Source organism: Acanthochromis polyacanthus, chromosome 7, assembly GCF_021347895.1.
Source record: "Acanthochromis polyacanthus isolate Apoly-LR-REF ecotype Palm Island chromosome 7, KAUST_Apoly_ChrSc, whole genome shotgun sequence".
NCBI classification, from domain to species: Eukaryota; Metazoa; Chordata; class Actinopteri; family Pomacentridae; genus Acanthochromis; species Acanthochromis polyacanthus.
In genome coordinates this window covers 32,343,230-32,362,227 of record NC_067119.1, presented here as the reverse complement: position 1 = coordinate 32,362,227, position 18,998 = coordinate 32,343,230, and the positions used below count along the sequence as shown (strand labels likewise).

At 38.5% G+C, this 18,998-nt stretch overlaps 2 protein-coding genes across 5 annotated transcripts; one reads left to right on the top strand and one right to left on the bottom strand.

The window, feature by feature from the left end:
• Positions 1 to 3,012: 3,012 nt before the first annotated feature.
• LOC110971707 (uncharacterized) lies at positions 3,013 to 11,186 on the bottom strand. Of its 3 annotated transcripts, XM_051950315.1 has the most exons (10): positions 11,089 to 11,186; positions 10,836 to 10,904; positions 9,680 to 9,798; positions 9,152 to 9,571; positions 8,825 to 9,050; positions 8,469 to 8,531; positions 7,367 to 7,584; positions 7,103 to 7,256; positions 6,906 to 7,015; positions 3,013 to 6,198 (listed from the first exon to the last, which is right to left on the bottom strand). In XM_051950315.1, the coding sequence occupies exons 5-10, from the start codon at positions 9,030 to 9,032 to the stop codon at positions 5,887 to 5,889; spliced, it is 1,065 nt and encodes a 354-aa protein (XP_051806275.1). In that variant the 5' UTR covers positions 9,033 to 9,050; positions 9,152 to 9,571; positions 9,680 to 9,798; positions 10,836 to 10,904; positions 11,089 to 11,186; the 3' UTR covers positions 3,013 to 5,886. The 3 variants fall into 3 exon arrangements, 2 of the variants coding, with proteins under 2 accessions (XP_051806275.1, XP_051806276.1); XR_007942863.1 differs by lacking the exon at positions 6,906 to 7,015; XM_051950316.1 differs by lacking the exon at positions 10,836 to 10,904.
• A 202-nt stretch (positions 11,187 to 11,388) lies between these two features.
• LOC127534635 (uncharacterized) lies at positions 11,389 to 16,221 on the top strand. Of its 2 annotated transcripts, none has more exons than XM_051950318.1 (3): positions 11,389 to 11,857; positions 13,212 to 13,310; positions 13,455 to 16,221. In XM_051950318.1, the coding sequence occupies exon 3, from the start codon at positions 14,932 to 14,934 to the stop codon at positions 15,877 to 15,879; it is 948 nt and encodes a 315-aa protein (XP_051806278.1). In that variant the 5' UTR covers positions 11,389 to 11,857; positions 13,212 to 13,310; positions 13,455 to 14,931; the 3' UTR covers positions 15,880 to 16,221. The 2 variants fall into 2 exon arrangements, with proteins under 2 accessions (XP_051806278.1, XP_051806279.1); XM_051950319.1 differs by having other exon boundaries at positions 11,391 to 11,857.
• The last annotated feature ends 2,777 nt before the right edge of the window (positions 16,222 to 18,998 follow it).

Below are 18,998 nucleotides of genomic sequence, written 5' to 3'. Positions count from 1 at the left end.
TGAAATACAAAACAACCAAAGAGACAGAAAATGACCAAGATGAGACACAAAATCACCAATTTGAGACAGAAAACAACCTAAATATAACCCAAAAAACCCTTCAATGCCAAAATGAGCTAGAAAATGAACAAACTGGAACACCAAGTGACCACAAAGAAATGTAAAATGACCAACATAAAGGACAACAGAGCAAAGCAACAATAAAGAACACAGAATGAGACAGAAGTGGAAAATATCAGACACAAAATTGTCAAGATTAAACAAAACCATCCATAAAGAGATGCAACATGACAAAAAAGAAGACACAAAATGAACAATATGAACCTGAAAATTACCACAAGGAGACACAAAATGACTGAAATGAGACACAAATGGCCTCAAAGAAGCATAAATTGATCAATACAGGACACAAAATGAACAAAATGAGACATAAAATGACCAAAGTGGAACAAACAACACGATACAAAAGGTAGAAAATGACCAAAACAGCAAAATTGGAACAGAAAAATCACGAATGCATGCAAAATGAGACATAAAATAATCCAAACTGAACAAAAACTATCTTTTTGTAAACAAAAAAACAACACAAAAAGATTCAAATTAAGAACAAAATGTCCAAAATTGAACTAAAACCACCATGAATAAAAGCAAAATTAACAACAAACTGACCAAATGTTAACATGACAGTGCTGTGAAAGTCTTAAATCTGACAAGTCAGTCTGTAGTTTGATATTTGGAGCCGAGTTGCAGCTCATTGCCTGGACGTGTGTCTTACCTGAATTTTCCCCCAGTGGCTGAGGAGGCTTCATTTTTCTGTTGTAGTCTTTGCTCATAGTGTTCGCCAAAGTTTCACACTTGAAATCTTCACCTGCTTCTTGAATATCTCCAAGGTTTGTGTGCTAAACTGAATTTCTCAAGATATTTAAGGTTTTTGTTCAGAATATGGAATGTGGCAACAGTTGCTAGGAGTTCTACTCACTGCCATCACAACGGACTGTTTAAAAAATGCATTTTACTTTCAAAATATTTGTACTCTAAAGTTGAATTAATATCATCTATAAAATGATCAAAATGAGACACTAAATCACCAATATGAGCCAGAAACTCACCAAAATTAATCACTAAATGACCAATCAGCCAGAAAATTTACCAAAATGAGCCAGAAAATTACCAGATTGGAACACAAAATGACCAACATAAAAGCACAAACTAATATTTTCAGTCTTTAGTTCAGCTGAAAATATTAGTTTTTGTCTTTTTTTTTTTTTACCAAACTTTTCAGAAAGTATATGAAGAATAATTAAAGCTCTCATGTAGAGAAACAGTGATGCCCTATGAGCTGTCTTTCTCACGACTTTCTGTCAGAGGCCATGGTCAGGTTGTCTTACAATTTCTTCCAGTCTTCTTGAAGTCTGCTATGAGATGTGCAGTTATTCATTATATCATGGGGCTATTTTATAATTTATTACCTTCTTTTTCAAAGGGGCAACGGTGCCAGTTAATGTACGCAGTAAAGCTGATTCATAAAGCAATTTAATGTTTGTTTCCATCCTCTACTGTTACATAAATATTTAGAGAGAACCTAAACGACTGTAGATAAAAGAACAGGATGATGTGTCACAGAATTTAATTACATTCACAGTTGTGCAAACAGCTTATTATGACCAATAGCTATGTCTTGTTGTTACACAGTGTTTAGTAGTTGCCACATATTTCAGAAAATGCTCCACTATGACATATTTACAAATCCGCTGACTGAGGCTCACGTGCAGGGTTAGAGCTGAACACAAGGCATAGGCAAATTAATACAAAATGGATTTACAATGTAAGGTAGCATGAACAGGACTACAACTGCAGTCAAAAGACTACAACAGGAAATAGTAAATATAGAAAACAGAACAAGCGCTAGAACTGACTCAGAGCGTAGGACACTCTAGATGGCAGGCGGAGTTACGACAACCAGCGTCTATACAGAAAAATACTGAGAATACTCTAAACCTCATAAGGTAGGATATAGGCAGAAAAAGGGGACTACAGGGAACTAGAACTATAAAGCTAACAGGTTAAACAACAACTTGGCTAGTCTAGAATTTAACCAGAACCAACTCTACATAGTGGAAAGTGGAGATGATAAAGTCAGATGATGTTAAGGAGTCACAGGGTTAATGGATGGATCAAAACAACACTGGAATTCAAACTAGTCAGATCTGCTCCAAAGTGTTCTTACATTAATAATGTATTAGTTACGTTTCGAAAGCTTCTGCTGTCTTCCTCAGAGCGTCATCTGACGTTTGGTGACGTGTCCTTTTTTATAACGTGGTCGGTTTGACAGATCTGTCAGAATCTGTCAAACTGACCACGCCTCCCGCCGTCCGGTGGTCTCCGGAGGATGGTGTTCCAGGTGTGCGAGATGATGTAGGCCCCCTCGTCCCGGTTCATGGTGCGGGACGAGGGGGCCTACATCCTCTCGCACATACGTCAGCAAGGTAACAAACTTTTCTGAATTGTCGGTTTAAATAAGTTTTGTATAGTATATAACGACAAAATGAACCTAACACAACTAGAACCCTATGACGTTTATGGGATACAGCTGAGAACAAGTTGCTATAAGTACAGAATATGTAATATATATATAAGTTGTCCCTGGTAAGTATCCAAAAGGGTTAAAATAAGCTAAAAATGCTGATTTTTAGATCAAAATACTTGAAATCAAACTTGATTACTGCCCAATAATAAGTGAAAAATACCAAATATAAGCAAATAATTATATATATTTTTTATTATTTTCTCATTTTTAGTAAATCAAGGTTTAAAAACAAGAAAAAAATACTAATTTAAGTAAAGATTACTCAGTATTAGTACAGTATGATTACACTGTGTCTTGATAGAAGTTGGTTTATCTTGAAATAAACCTAAATCTATATTAAAACCAAACCCAAAAACTTACAACCAGACCTTATTCTAAGATTATCCTGGCTGACTCTACTGAAATAACAAGCAGGACATGTATGATAAGCATCAACATTTATTTAACTTTCAGGAGTAATAACTACACCATCAACACTGGGTCAGGGTTCTTCCACAATCTTAAAATCAAAATTAAAACATTTTAAGACTTTTTAGTAGCCCAAACAAAGACAACATTAATTTGGCACAGAAATCACATATGCAGGGCTTAAAGTGAGAAAAAATCCTGAGCCTGAACGTCTAAGATCCAATTTATAGTGTCAATAAACGTATTTAAATGTGTTTTAAAACTCACTAAAACACAATATATTTGAGATTCTATTAATTCAGAGCAAATATGAGGTCATCTGGTGGAAATAATGCCCATTATGATCCCACTATTTTATTGTTGCTCAAATGTAAAACCTTACTCAGCCAAAACTTAAGGCATTTTAGAAAGTGCCCCAAGTCTGATTTTTTTTGTGTTGATGTTTCAATACCACATCACTATAATTGCAAAGATTTATTTTAGTGTAAAGGGGAAAAAAAATCATGAAAATCAAGTACATGTATTATTAATAACTTTGAATAATTGTTCTCTTCAGTAGATTTAACAAGAACTCAAAACAACACCAACCACAACAAAACTGCTACAAAACTATGCTGCTTTCCTTCATAAGGCACAATTTTTACTTACATTATCTCAAGTGTCAGTCTCAAGAGAATATTAAGTGCTTGGAGAATACCGTTTGAAAAATTAATTTCTTTTTTGCTTTGTTTGTGGATTTTCTGAACATTTTCTTTTTAACAAGTTCAAAATGTTGTTTGTTGAAATAAACTGCAAAACACAGACAACAGAATTAACTTGTTTAATATTCTCTGGAACACTACAAGAGAATAAACTGTCATATGTCACTTGCTATACCAACTTTGTATTTAAGCAGGTAAAAGCACTAGTATTAACTCTTAAATGCAATTTTAGTTATTGCCTCACAATATAAGATACCTCTGAATAAGTCGATCATGATGCTGACTCTCTCAAACTCTGTAACTAGCAAAGAAATTCGAGCCTTCCTGATCTGGTTTATCTGGGTCCTGGCAGCAATGGACTGCTCATGCTGAAGAACTTCTACTCTGGCCTTTTCCTCTGGAGTCAGAAGATCTGATTAAGAAGCCCTCTGTAGCACACAACCACACATACACATGTTAGTAACTGCTCATTTGATACACCTCAATAATCTGTGATTAGTTTAAATCATTTGATTTTCAATTTGAACTGACACACATTTTGTTTGTTTTTGGTAAGGGGAAAAAATGTATTCACTGTATAATTTGTTCAGCTGGCTTTCAATTTAAATGTTTCTATTTTTTATCTATATTTTGGGAAGAAAAAACGGTGAAAAGCAGGCTAAGAACATTCTTATTTAACTATCTATCCATTATTCATTTCACACAACCCATACGTTCGTTCTGTTCTTACAAACAATATTTGCTTAAGATTGGAGAGTTTTTGTTTGTGGCTAGACATCATTTAGATGCATAAGGTCAGAAAATCTGCTGAGAGCTATTTAACTCATTACAAACATCCTATATGTCCTCAAATAAAAAAGGTTAATATCACCTAAGCTACATTCAGTCTGTGCATATTTAACTAAACAGATGTTCTGAGTAGAATAATGGGACAAATCCGTATGGCTTGATCTTTGATTTTTTTTCCTTTCAAAATAAAATCCAGCAAACTAAAAACAGCTGTTTCTTTTTTTCCTTTTGCCGTTGTAAAACATAGAAAATGTTTAAAGATTAAGAAATCTAACAAAATCAACAACTTCTGTTTTTGTTACTTTTTTAATTCAATACCTAAGCCCGTTTGTTTTTATTTTGTGGCGAAACCATGGGGACTGTGGTGCGTGCACGCGCATTGCCACTGACGCACTTTGGCCAACGGGGCGAGTCAACACACCGCGGCTCAGGGATCGCGGCAGCGGCTGCTCTCTTTGTTAATCAGCAGAGACACATCCTCTCTCCTCTGTCACACAAAGTCTGAGCAAACTTTAGTATCTGCATCTTTGGGCTAAAAACAAGCTCCAACGCTATTGACCAGTGATCAGCTGCTCGATTCTTCACCGCACCACTCACAGATTGGAGCTCCGTGCGCTCTGGAGAGACCAGGCAGCCACAGGGCTGGGACACGTGGAATGGGTATACAGTCCAAGCAGAAATAAAATAATATGCAATATATATCAATGTGTTTCCAGTAATTCCCTTTAAACATAATTACAAAAACCACCAACAAATCTTGCAAATTTGGATTTTGTTTGTGGGATACTGCTATTTCTTATCAGTGGCTCAGCAGCACTGACGATGCCGAACCAAGAGGGGGCAGCATATCGTGGCCCAGCAGTCGATGCGCACTCGCAGTTAAAAAACTGTAATTGGGTAAAAGTTCTATCAGAAAGTCGCATGCCTGGACAGAAGGTGTATATTTTTTAATGTAGGATTTGGAGTTTGATTGATTAAAGCGGAGCAACTGAATGCACAATGACGCACATGCTTGGAGCCTTCAGGACGGAGATGGATGAAATTTTTTAAATGGTACACTTCCATGCGCCGGAAATCCGGCGCGGCGCCGGAAAACTTTAAGCCCTGCATATGCACTGTAAATGCCAAAACAAGATGATCCACTGAAAACAAATAATACAAATCATAAAATGGTCAACCTGACTCAGTTAAAGTGCCATATAAAATTTGAGACCTCTAGAAAATACAAACAGAATGTTTTAAGGATGTGTGGGACCCCTGGTGAGGTATTTCTGCAAATAACCATAACACACTGGACAAAACATGCAGAGTAGTTTGCCAAGTCAGGAGCAAAATTACTGAAAGGTGCTGCAAACCAAAACAAGCACAACTGTCCTGAGACTAATGCTGCTTGGCATTCACCTATTTTTCAATGAATGATTTCCATTCAGCTATTGCTTTCTTATATGTGCTCGTGGCATCCTGATCATGGATGGCATCACCAACTACCTCTGTTTGGATGACAGACAGGAGTGTTGGAACACATTTTGGGTATGTCAAGTGCAAAGTGTAGTAGTATGCCATTAACACCAACATTCCTTCCCAAAAATTCTCCTGGGGGAGGGTGCTCACTGGCATGTTTCCCACGGCGACAATGCAGACTGTCCCATCGAAAAGCAGCACCGGTGAGGACAGACGCCGCTTTTCCAGGTATAGCACAGGGTCCTCACCTGGCTGGAATAGAATGACAAGGACAATGTGGTGAAGAGTTTGAAGATAAGTAGTGCTGTGCATCAAAACTGCTTAAAAGAGACTGCAACAAATGAACGGCATCAAGAGTGCTATCAACAGTTTATGGTTGGATTTACTGTTGGAACAGAAGAAATGAACATGAATTAGTTCACTACAAGAAAAAAATTAAGGAGTGCACAATAAAACTCATTGTCATCATGATATGAACATGCATGATAAACACATCACAAAGATGGTTCAAAACACAATGAATGAATGACTGGTACAGTTAATTTTGCTTTCTATTATGAGATGTTGCGTCTATTGATCATGTTACTTGGTCATATTACCTGACCACTAATAATCACTGCACCTGAAATGTCAGCCTCATGCCCTGATGAAGGCTCCTCAGTGAGTTGCAATGCGTTGGCCTTATATCTTACCCAGTCCATGTTTAAATAAAGGATTTTTATATTGTTTTAACAAAATCAGAGTGCCTCAGCCTTTCTTCCATTTTTGTCTTCATAAATTAGTTCACAGGTGAACTTCAAAATTCTAAATTTAAGAACTGTGAGCATGAACAATTTCATTTAATCTCTACTGAACTTCACTTTTAGGTAGCTCTTGTTAAGTGTGAAAATGCACAACAACGTGAGAAACTGAAGGACACATAACAATGGCTGGCAAAGGACCAACATAATGTTCCTCACCTTGAGGATATGAAGAAGGGCGTCACTGGCATTTCCAAGAAACTTTGGTGGTGGAGATGGTGAGGGGAAAAGTGATGGGAGTGCATTGAAGAGGGCGATAGTGAAATCCACTATGGAACAGAGAAAATGGTACTTAATGGAATGGTTTGAACATGGTTGATATAACAATAGATTTGGTATATGGAACTGCAACTTACCTCCACGTACATCCAAGGGGAAAGGAGGTTTCAGGGCTTTCTTCCACACACCATAGAACTGCACCTGAGCACAAAAGTCTGCCCATCTTCCCTTCATTTCCTCTATGCATTTGCAGTTGGTGCCATCAATGATGCGACGCAGCTCATCCATTGCCTAGGACAAAATAGTGCTCTATTATTCAGCCACTGACCAAGAATAAAACTAAGCAGCCTACGCAGACATAAACAAAGAATTCAAACAAAGTAGTTAATTAAGAAACTTACATTTCGAAAGTCTTTAAAGCATGGGTACGCCTCAAAGACTTTTGTGGGTCGGTCTTCTTCCTTTGTAACATCTCCCACAACGAAAGCCCGTCTGGCCTCGAACTCAAGGTCCAAAAGTTGAGCAACATCTCTTTGGATGGGTTTTGCATTGGGGTTCTTGTACATGTTCCTCAAAGTTTTGTAGTGCCTCGCCTGCATCTTACGACTTTCCTGGCCTGCTAAAATTGATAAAGCAGGGCATGGGGAGAGTCAGGGAAAGACATTTTATAGTAAACACTTTGACACTTCCATCAGAGACGAGAAATTATAGTTCATTTGTATGTTTAAATTACAAGACATTATTTTAGAAAGTAATTGTAGCACTCAATATGGGCACAATATTGAAACATCACTACTCCCCCCAGTAGACTTGAAAAAAAAATCTATAGAAAATGTAAGGTACATATATCAGAAGTACTATTTCTGCCAACCTCAAATCTGAAAGGCAATAAAGCTTGAGTACAGCAGTAATTTCTTAATGAAATTTTTAGAAATTCCGACAGTTTTTTAAAGTTACTTTATCTGTTTCATCAGCAATTTTTAATAAAAATGCATTATGATACATAACTTGGCTTAAATGCATGTTTGAGATGCTTCACTGTAAAAGAATGTGTCAAATCAAATGAAGTTAGGCCAATATAATAATTTGTGTAATACTGCTCACATCAGATGGATGGATAAAAATCTTTCGAATAATTCGAACAACACAAAAATGTAAAAAGTTAAAGAATCACTACACAAATGCAAAAAAGAGAGAATTACTCGCACACTGAGGTCCACTTGCTGAATGAATAATTCAATTAACACAAACAACATTTCTGTCACAGACCTTCATTGCATTTCTCATGTTGTGTTTGTAAATTAAATTCTTTATTGAGCAAGTGGACAACTGTGTGCGAGTAATTCTCTCTTTTTTTTTTGCATTTGTGTAGTTGCATTTTCTTAACCTAAACACAACAAGTCTTCTTTTTGGGTGTGCGAGAGATGGTTTGATTTAAGTAATTTGATCTAAAAATCCAGATCTAGCAGGCTGTGAGGTGGCAAAAGGTGAAGGCAGGCTTACCAACAACATTTTCTGCAGGTGCAGCTGGTGGAGCTGTCACAGTCCTGGGCAAGGAGCCTGCAGCTGAGTTGGATAGTAGTGGTTAGGGATGTGCGCGATAGTCGTTTAATCGTTTAACCGCCTACTCATTTATTAAACGTTTAGTATTTTACTAGTCGGTTAGATGCTAGTTCTTAAGTTTCTAAACTTAAGTAAAGAAACAAACAGGAAAGCACAGGCAAATATATAGACAATGCTGTGTCTGCCTTGAAATACAATCTGACTCATGAAATGGAGGCATGCACCCTCATTAAAGGTTTTCATGTACAGAAACCAGTACTATGACAGCACACTTTTTCCCCACTTTAAGCACACACCTGCACTGGAGTTGTCCTCGCTGATGTCATCATTGCTCTCAAGAAGAATGGTATTTGCACTTGAGCTGCTTGTGTCGCCACTTATGTCACCATCTGACCCCTCGTCTGTGTTGTCCAAGCTGATCAGAGTCTTCTTGGCCCTACCTCGTTGTGGTATGGAACCCTGCCTCTTCCTTGGAGATCTCATATTTTGGAGTTGCTTGTACATTTTGGTGTAGATAGTCAGCTGTGGTAAAAGAATGTTTGACAAGTTGTGTGTCTTGTTGCTGTCCCACTCAAACTTTGTTTTTTTTAAAGAAAAAAAACCAAAAACCAAACACTACTTACTCAAGGCATAAATATGTCTCCATCACGTAACATAGGGTAATAGTCGACAATCTTCTGTGCCATTGCTCTCATTTCGACTTTGGAGGGGTATTTTACTTGGTTCCCCATGAGACTAGCACGCAGGATGGCAACCATGCTGGTGACTGTGTTCCTTATGAGTCTGCAACAGAGCTCTTTAGACATCTTACAGTCTTCTGCCTTTCCATTGCAGAGCAATGTGAAGTACTGACTGCGCACCATTTCCAACTCTGTATCTGTGTACACCACGTACTCTGGTGGGTCTGGCATTTTCATTGTTTTGTCAGCAGTTTGGGATATGGGAGTGGAAGCTTGAGGCTGGCATGGTGGCATGGCTCTAGGTGAGGGTATAATCTCACTTCCACTACAAGTGCTGGCATCTTGGTCAGTAGTACTTTCACACTATTGCAATTGTTGGGGGCATAAAAAAGTAAAATATAATTAAGGGCATTGATCATGCGAGACAATTTGGACAATAATAATCACATTAGTTGTTCAATGTGTATTTACCTTTCAACAGACAAAATCCCAAAGCTTCTTTCTCCTGAGAAAATTTTCAGGGCCAGGAAAAAGATCCTTCAGGTCATCCCGGCTAAGGCTAATCAAAGCCTCCTCATCAACACTGGCAGCTGTAAATTGATAAAACATATCAGATTTTAAATGAGACACTTTCCAGCTTCCTCTAGATGTGGCTGCATGTTAGAAGCACATAGACATTTACTTGCTGGGTTGTCTGTGCAATGAAGCACTGCTTTTGCTCAAATGCTAAGTATCACATTTACTAATTGCCAACCTATCAAAAATAATTGAAAGCCTGTATTTTCGACACATGTTGCAAATAAAGATGAGGCAAGTTTATAGACAGAAAAAATAAACATGTCTTAAACTTATATTAAACTTGTATTTTGTTTATCTCACAATATAGAATCGAATAAACTTTATTAAACCCCAAAGGGAAAATTCAGCATTATGGGGATTCTGTTATTTTTTCCCTGGTAATTTTAACTTTTTTCTTGGGCTGTCAAATGACTAATATATTTAATCCCCATTAATCTCATGATTTTCCACAGTTAACTTGCATTTAAAAAAAAAATGTTTTAAATGTACCTTAAATGGATATTTTCAGGTTTTTGATATTCTTATCTACATGGGAGTGGACAAATATGCCTCTTTTGGGTGGATGTTTGTTTACTGTAATTGCAACAATCCCAAACAAGGACAAATACTGTCCAGAAATATCCAAAAATATGGTAAAAACTTAACATGGCAAACCCAAGAGGTGGCCGACTAGGTGCATGGATGGGATCAGCAAGTTCTGATTCTAGCGGAAAGTTGTTGACCGGGGGCGGGCGGCGACTGCGGCGCAGCGACTTCCAATCACTGGGCCGTTTACAATCGTCGTTAACAAGCTATCGTTAACGTCGTTACCATCGCGCGGGAGTATCAGCGACAGTAAAGTGTTCAAACTTGTGAAATCGGCGGATCCGCGGTAAATTCCCATCCCTGTAATAAACAAAAAAAGCGGAATTCCGCGAATTCGCGGAAAAATCACATCCCTGCTAGGTGGCGAGCTCTCTCTCTCTCTCTCTCTCAAATGCTAACGCTGCTTAGCTAATCAGCTAATTTATGTAAAACATATCTTCTAACGTCTAACCTTCTAACATACCTTCTAACGTCGACCGTATGGTGTCATCAAACTCCTCCATGCCAGGTTAACAGCCTTAACACACAGCGCCTGACAAAAATCCACAGTTAATGTTAGCAAAAGATGTCAATGGCTAATGATAACGTTAGCTAGCTTGCTGACCTGCAGCCGTCATGGCCGACAATTAAAAAGCGGTTATATGTCTTAGTAACACCGTTGTCCTAGAGTGTTGTTTTTACACATACAATTTACCAATTTAGAAAATGTTACCTACCTTCAATCGCTGCTAGTGTACTTCGCATTAAAAACGTCTCTCTGGTCTCTCTCAGAGCGGGGAAATCACTTCAATTTAAATGACTGACGTCATTAAGGTGTGACGGACATGAACTTAAAATGCGCAGGCGCAGAATATACTGAATGTCAAAAAAAATAATCTTTGTAAATACGTTTTACATATTTACATTTTTAATCAGCTAAATCTATTTATTAAGACGTAGAGTTCAATAGAGTGATTTAATATTAAAACAGTTACTAGAAAATAATTGCTTAACTATCCCATAATGGCTCGGGCTAAAGAGGAAGAAGCAGGCAAAACCGCGCAAGAGGAGGAAGCAAGCAAAAGCGCACAAACGGTGCACAATGGCAGCCTGGAGATGCATGATTTGTTAAAGGTGCTCCTCTGCCACATTAATGCAATTCACGGTCGTTGTCCGGATTTTTGGGTTTACTGTGGAATTGATGGCTGTGAGCAGGACTTCAGAGTTTTTAACTCGTTCTTTCGCTACATTAAACGGACGCACCCTCTGTATTTGACGGCTGGGTGCCCACCAAATGGATGGAGAACGACCTCCACATCCCACTCTTTGGGGCAGGAAAATTTTGGTGTGTCGGTTTTTGCCAGCCATATCATTCCTGCCACAACCAGCACTGTGGATACATCGCCTGAAGCATCTCGCCCTGTAGCAACCAGCACTGTGGAAATATCACCTGAAGCATCTGGCCCTGCAGCACTGCAGCTTCATGATGTTGGCGACCCTGGCTCTGTAAGTGTCAAACTAACTTAATGATATTTAAATGTTTTCTGCCCTATTATGCTTAACTAAGCTAATTCTAACTCATTTCATTTTGACCCATTTTTATGTGTTTTTTTCCCCTACAACGTGCAGACAAAGGCAACGCCAAATGAACAAAATTCGTCATTTTTTATATGCAAAATGTTCTCAAGTTTTCATTCATTTGGAGATTATCGTTTGTATTTGGGAGCCTCTTAACAGCGCTGATAGAGAGGGTGATAGACAATAGTGCTTTCCTTTGCCAACGTCACACAGCTGTGCGCGCGTCACCCCTGGTTCATTTCGATTGCGCTCAAGCTCAGCTGATTGGTGCTTGGAATGCTGTTAAATCATCCAATTGTGAACTTTCCAGGGGAAAACAACAGCACAAACCTCTAGGTCTACACGTCAACGGCTCTGTTAAAATTCATTGTTACAATATGAAGGGAAAAGGAGGGGGAGAACAACCGAGAGAAGAAGTGAGATACAGACTTAATGGCTTTCATGAAGGTTTCCTTGTTTAGCTGCTGTTCCACAACGAAGAACACATTTGTAACAAATTTTCCATTTATGTAATGTAAATATTCCCGCTCCTCTGCGCCGAGAGGAGGCAGCGGAGCACTCTGACAGCTTCTCTACTCCAGCTGCTGCATGAGTCTGGTGGAGAGCGTATCATGCGGCGCGATCCGGACAGTTGTGCTGCTGTGATACATCTCATTGTGAAGATTAAAATTAACACTAGGAAGACCATGACAAATAACAAACAGTAGTAAATAGTACAAATAGTATTTGCAGAGAGACATCATGAGTGTAGTTGGATGAATAATTTTGTTAAATCATATGGTTTATCGTTACATTTATAATAAGTTGATAACTATAAAAAGTAGGCTATGACACATGATTTATTTGGAGAAAACAGACTAATCTTTGTAAAATTAGACATTTAACACCCTCTTAAAGCTAGAATGGAATGATCCTTGTTTTTAAAGCAGGTGTTTGACTATGAGATGAGCAAAGAAATTAGGCTCTCTCGAACAAATCATTGAATATTCATAATTAGGAGTCACCCCTAGTCATTTTTTTAAAAGGAGTAATGATCAAAAGTGGCTGATTACACCTGCTGACTTACTTGCCTGTTTGCTTAGAAACAGCACTGCTTATTTGCCATGTGTTCTGAGTCAATTTCACACTTGCTTTGGATATTTTTCTTTGTCTTACAGTATCTTGCAAATTGCATTTTTGTCTATGTAATTTATTATTTAATTAACTTTTTTTTTTTTTTTTTACAGCCAAACACAACCATGTTGGTTATGAAAAAAAATATTTTTGTTATTTTTCTCTTAAGGAAGAAGCTGTTGCTGTAACATCTACAACCAGACCTGATGTTGCCAGATCTGCTGCTGCTTTTGCCATCAGTGTCCGGGAACAGTGCCACTTGTCACAGGTAAATTTGTCCTGATGGACCAATACACAATGCAGTTAATACATTAATATATTTGTTTATAATGGCAGTCCTGTTTAATGTGTTCCTCTTGGTTTGGATTAAAAGTGCAGAAAAAAAATTAATATGAATTTCAAATATTTTCAGAGAACGGTCAACAGCGTCATCTTAGGGGTGCAACAATACCAAGCTGTTCTCCTGGATACACTGAGGGAGAGGATGAGAAGGGTCTTTGAAGAGCATCCCGAGACGCCTACTCAACTTCAAGATGCGGCTTTGGCTACATTTGACACATTCGTAAATCCTTTCTGCACGACTGCATATGGACAGAATATGGCCATTCAGGAACTATTTAATCCAGTCGACCCAGAAGAAGTAGTGGTGTCCCAGAAGATTTGTTGGGTAAAACGAGGTCTTTCAAGGGTCATGTCCATAAGAAATAGAAGTTTTTACTATGTACCACTAATTCAAAGTCTAAAGCAGTTATTGACCAATTCCAGAATCTTCACCATTTTCAACACTGTACCGCAAAGAAGCAGAGAGGGATTCTTTTATGATTTTATTGATGGGGCCCTCTTTACATCTCACTGTTAGGATTTGCCCCAGCTTCTGCCATTTTGTCACTTGTCCTCCCTTTTCCTTCCTTTCCTCATTTTTGCCCTTCTGTGTGGGTTTGGTTTGTGTGCGTCTCTGTCTCCCTCTGTCTGTTGTCTTCCTCTTCTGTCTCTCTCCCTGTCGCTCGTCCCTTGGCTCTATCGCTTGATAACTGCATTACTCTCAGCTGCTGCAATCAGCTCAACCTCATTCACCTGGTCCACTCCTCAGCCATTTAAGCCCTCTCTTTCCTTCTGCATTTGCTGGTTCATTGTTCACCAACCCCACACGCTGCCACAGCTCTGTTTCCCACCTGGACAACGCATGTTTTTGGACACTTGCTGCTTTTTCCCCTTCATAGAATTTCCCCACTGGACTCTGCTGTTGGATTACCTCAATTTATGTTTGCTCCTTTGTTTGAGTTCCCCTGTTTTGTAAGTACTTCTTGCTGTTTTGAGTCCTACAGAGTCAGCACTAGTTAATTTGGTTTTTGCCCTGCTGTCCCAGTCTTGTCGCTGTAGCTGTGTTTTTGAGTTTTGTTAATAAAACCTCTTTGCTTATTACTGCCATCAGCCTGTCTGTTGCCTGCGCTTGGGTTCTCCACCCCCCAAATCCTGACACTCACCCTTTATTTTCTCGAAAACCAAATGCATTGCAAATAATACTGTACACAGATGAAATTGAAATATGTAACCCCTTAGGATCCCATTCTTCTGCAAATAAATTGCTCATGTTTTATTATAGTTTAGGTAATATTGATCCAAAATTTAGGTCAAAGTTGTCTGCAATATGACTCCTTGCTATTGCTAAGGCAAATTATATTTCTCAATGGGGTGTTGATGTTGTACTAAAAAGAATTATTCAAGATCTGACACTGCTTTACAATGGTGTAAGGATTGAAACGCCAAATGGTGAAATTGAGTTGTTTGGTGCTGTGATAGCTGTATGTGGAGACACGTTTGCTGGCTTTCAAGAAGGTGTCGGTTTTTCTCATAGCAAATGTAGACACTGTGAATGTGACTTTGAGGATATGCAACATATTTTTGAAGAGAATAAGTTTGTTAAAAGAATGTTGGAAAAGCACATCAGGCAGTGTCTTAAAATAGACAAAGCATGCACAGATTTCTTGAAAGCATCCCTTAAAACCACTTATGGAATTAACAGAAGAAGCAGACTAGTTGATATCCCAGCATTTGACCTGATCACACAAAGTCCACAGGATATAATGCACGTTATTTTTGAAGGTGTCGCGCCAATGGAAATTAAGCTTGTATTAAAACACCTTATTCTGTCACGACAAATGGAATTAGATGAGTTTAATTCAGCTATTCAAAATTTTCCTTACTCACCTCTTGATATACGGGATAAACCTTGTCCTGTTAGTGCCAACACTCTAGCAGCTAATGACAACAGATTGAAACAGTCTAGTGGGCAGATGCTAATACTTTTAAAAATACTACCTTTTCTTTTGGATGGTTTGGACAATGAGCATACTAAATTTATTTTGAAGTTGATTGAGATAGTACAGATAGTCCTTGCTCCCATTATTTCTTTACAAACGGTATTACGGCTCAGAAGTATGATTGAGCAACACCTGTATCAGTTCAAACAACTTTTTCCTGAGGTCAATGTAATACCCAAGCAGCATTACATGTTGCATCTTCAAATCATATCCCTTGGTCCTTTAATAAGGAATATGTGCATGCACTTTGAGGGAAAACACTGCTATTTTAAGCAGTGGGCTTCTAAGTTAAATTTTAAAAATGTTTGTAAATCACTAGTCAATCACAATCAGTTTCTTGAAAGTTGTCAGAATGAAATAGGCATTGAGCATCGAATTTTTGCAAACGAAAGAGAATCTGGGCCTGTGTCAGCTGTTACAAATACTGAATATGTTAAGAGAAAAGTCAAAGATTTTTTTGGGAATAGAGGTCATGAAATCTGTTGTCTCTGTGAAATGGTATATCCTCAACGGTAATAAGTACGTCAGTGGGAAGTCTATGATTATTGCAGATGTGGATGACACTTTGCCAGTGTTTGGACTGATCAAGGATATATTTTTGATTGATTCCTCTTTTGTTGCTTTTGAGTACCAGCGCTATGAAGTGGCAGTGCCCACTCTTGCACAAAAAAAATAAAAATTACAAAGACAACATGAAATACATACAGAATCAGCTAACTAAATATTTTAAGCCTGTTGCAACTATTGAAAATGTGCAATTGTATCATGAGTTGTGGGGAAGGTTGTATGGTTTCTCTTCTGTGTTGTTTGGCCATGTTTGAAGTCAGAGCCATTCTAATAAATTGCATTTTGAACAGATGCCTTTTGTATAATTCTTAATTCAAGCAACTTGACTCTCAATCTTAAAACAAGCTTTGTGAAAGGTAGTTTTGGTGAAACAACTAATTTTTCTTATTTTAACAGTTATTCACTCAGTTATAAGATTTCCAGACTAAAGGAGACAGTGAAGATATATTCATGCTCAATTTAAGATTATACTGTAAAATCAAGGACAAAAAATAAGTAAATAACTTTTAAAACAAGCCAAATTATCTATCATGGCTAAAAATAAGATTTTAAATCTTGGCAAGTGTCAAATAATTTGCAGTGTACAAAACACCACACAAAGTAGTATAACCAAAGTAGTACAGTAACTATGCATAAAAACCAGGATTGTTAAGTCTGATGTCTGAATATTTTACTTTATTCAAAGGGAAGCCTGTGCCATCCATCTGTCCAACCACTATCATGACCCCCACTAAGACTTGTTATTACTTATTTGTTATTACTGTGGTACTTCTGGCATGGTTCACTCCAAATATGCTGGATCTCATCTGAGCCAAAAAATAAAAATAAAAAATTAAGATCATGGCCTCATCTCACCAAGGGATGTTTCATCAGTCATCAGGCTTCTTGTCATGTTTTTTGGGAAAATTTAATCTTTCACATTTGTGCCATACAGCAAGCAAAGGTGTTTTTCTCTCTCTTTTAACCCCCTCACTGGGGGGTGTCCAGTGAGGGGGAAACTGGTGCCGAATGGTCTGGGGAGAGCCGGAGGGGAAGGAGGACGACGGGGATCCCGGACAGCTGGGTCTAGATGAGGGCAGGAGAAAAACGTAAGAAAAGGCCAAAAACTCAACAGACTTTACAGGAGGCTAGAGAGCGAACTGACTGTGAAGTTTTGTTCAACAATCTGGCAGGGAGTGGAAGGATGAGCCGGTTCTTTTTTCTCTGAAATATTTTTATTGTTTTTTTCTTCTGTAGAGTCTGTGCACATATAACATATACATCAGGGATGGCAATTATGCAAAAGGCTGCAGTAGTACACATTTGCTCAAACAGAGACAGAACAACAACTAATGTAACAGCAGTATAGACATGGCAACAGAATAAATCCCATGCGGTAACCCAAACCCCCACAGATCCACAATATGCTAACAGATGCTTAAATGAGTAGGGAAAAAAAAAAGGTGAAAGAAAGAAAATTTAAATAATAATACTAAGAAATAAATTAAGCTAAAAATAACTAACTAAATTAATTAATTAAAAAAAAAAAGATCCTAATCTGGAGTATAGCAATGAAAAGAGCTGGAATTCAGCTGGAAGTCAGGGTATTTTGTAGTGGACAAGAAGGGAAAACATAGAGCACCACTACAGTAGATTGGGACGGTAGGAGAGGCCTAGTTGGGAGGATAATTCCTGAAGTATTCCAGGAAGGGCCCCCACACTTTTTTAAATTTAAAATTTGAGTTAGAGATTGAGTAGCGAATTTTCTCCAGTTTCAGATAAGACATAATGTCTCTGAGCCACTGAGCATGGGTGGGTGGGGCAGCATCTCTCCACCTTAGTAAGACAGCCCGCCTAGCAAGGAGAGAGGCGAATGACAGAGTACGCTGCTTACTTGAAGTTAGGCAGATATCCTCTTCTCCAATAGTACCAAAAAGAGCGACCAGATGGTTCAGTTGTAAATTGAGGTTGAGAATTATGGAAAGAGTATGAAAGACCTCTCTCCAGTATTTTTCCAGGCTGGGGCATGACCAGAACATGTGAATAAGAGAAGCCTCATACAACCTACATCTGTCGCACCGGGGATCGACATCTGTACAGAAGCGGGATAGTTTGGCTTTGGAAATATGGGCTCTGTGCACAACCTTAAACTGTAGCAGGCAATGACGAGCGCAAAGGGAAGTTGAATTAACCAGCTTGAAGATAGAATGCCATGTGTGACTCGGAATTGACATATTTAAGTCCTGCTCCCAGGAGGTCTTAATTTTGACAAGTGAGACCTGTCGTATATTGACCAGTCCGTCATATATGATGGATATTAAACTTTTTTGCGAAGGGGGCAAATTCAGAAGAGCATCCACAGCATTCAGATCAGGAGCTCTAGGGAAGCTTGGTAGCTGAGCCTGTAGAAAGTGCCTGACTTGTAGAGATCTAAAAAAGTGGGTGCTTGGCAGGTCAAACTTTTTAGAGAGCTGTTCAAATGAGCCAAGGCTATTTTCTATAAAAAGGTCTTTAAAACATCTGATGCTCCTTTTGTGCCAATCTTGAAATGTAGAATCGGATAAAGAGGGTTGAAAAAGATGATTGGATAAGATAGGACTCAGGAGAGAGAAACCACAGAGATCAAAAAAATTTCCTGAACTGAGCCCACACTCTTAACCCATGCCAGACCACTAGGTTATCCACCGGTTTGTTTGGGGGTAGGGGGAGGGAGCCTCCAAGTAGAGCGGGGACTGAAATATTCATACAGGAGTTCAACTCCATTGCCACCCATCTCGGACAATCAGGTTGGTTGCGAAAGTAGTACCAGAATGTGAAACAGAGTATGTTTGCCGACCAGTAATAGGAATGGAAATTAGGCAGTGCCATGCCTCCGTCATTTTTACATTTTTGAAGATGGACTTTACTTAATCGGGGCCGTTTCCCCTTCCAAATATAGGACGATATAACTGAGTCTAGAGAGTCAAAGAAGGATTTAGGAATAAAAGTTGGTATGGTTTGAAACAGATATAAAAATTTGGGAAGGATATTCATTTTGACCGAATTAATCCGACCAACCAAAGTTGTAGATAAGGGTGACCACTGCGTTA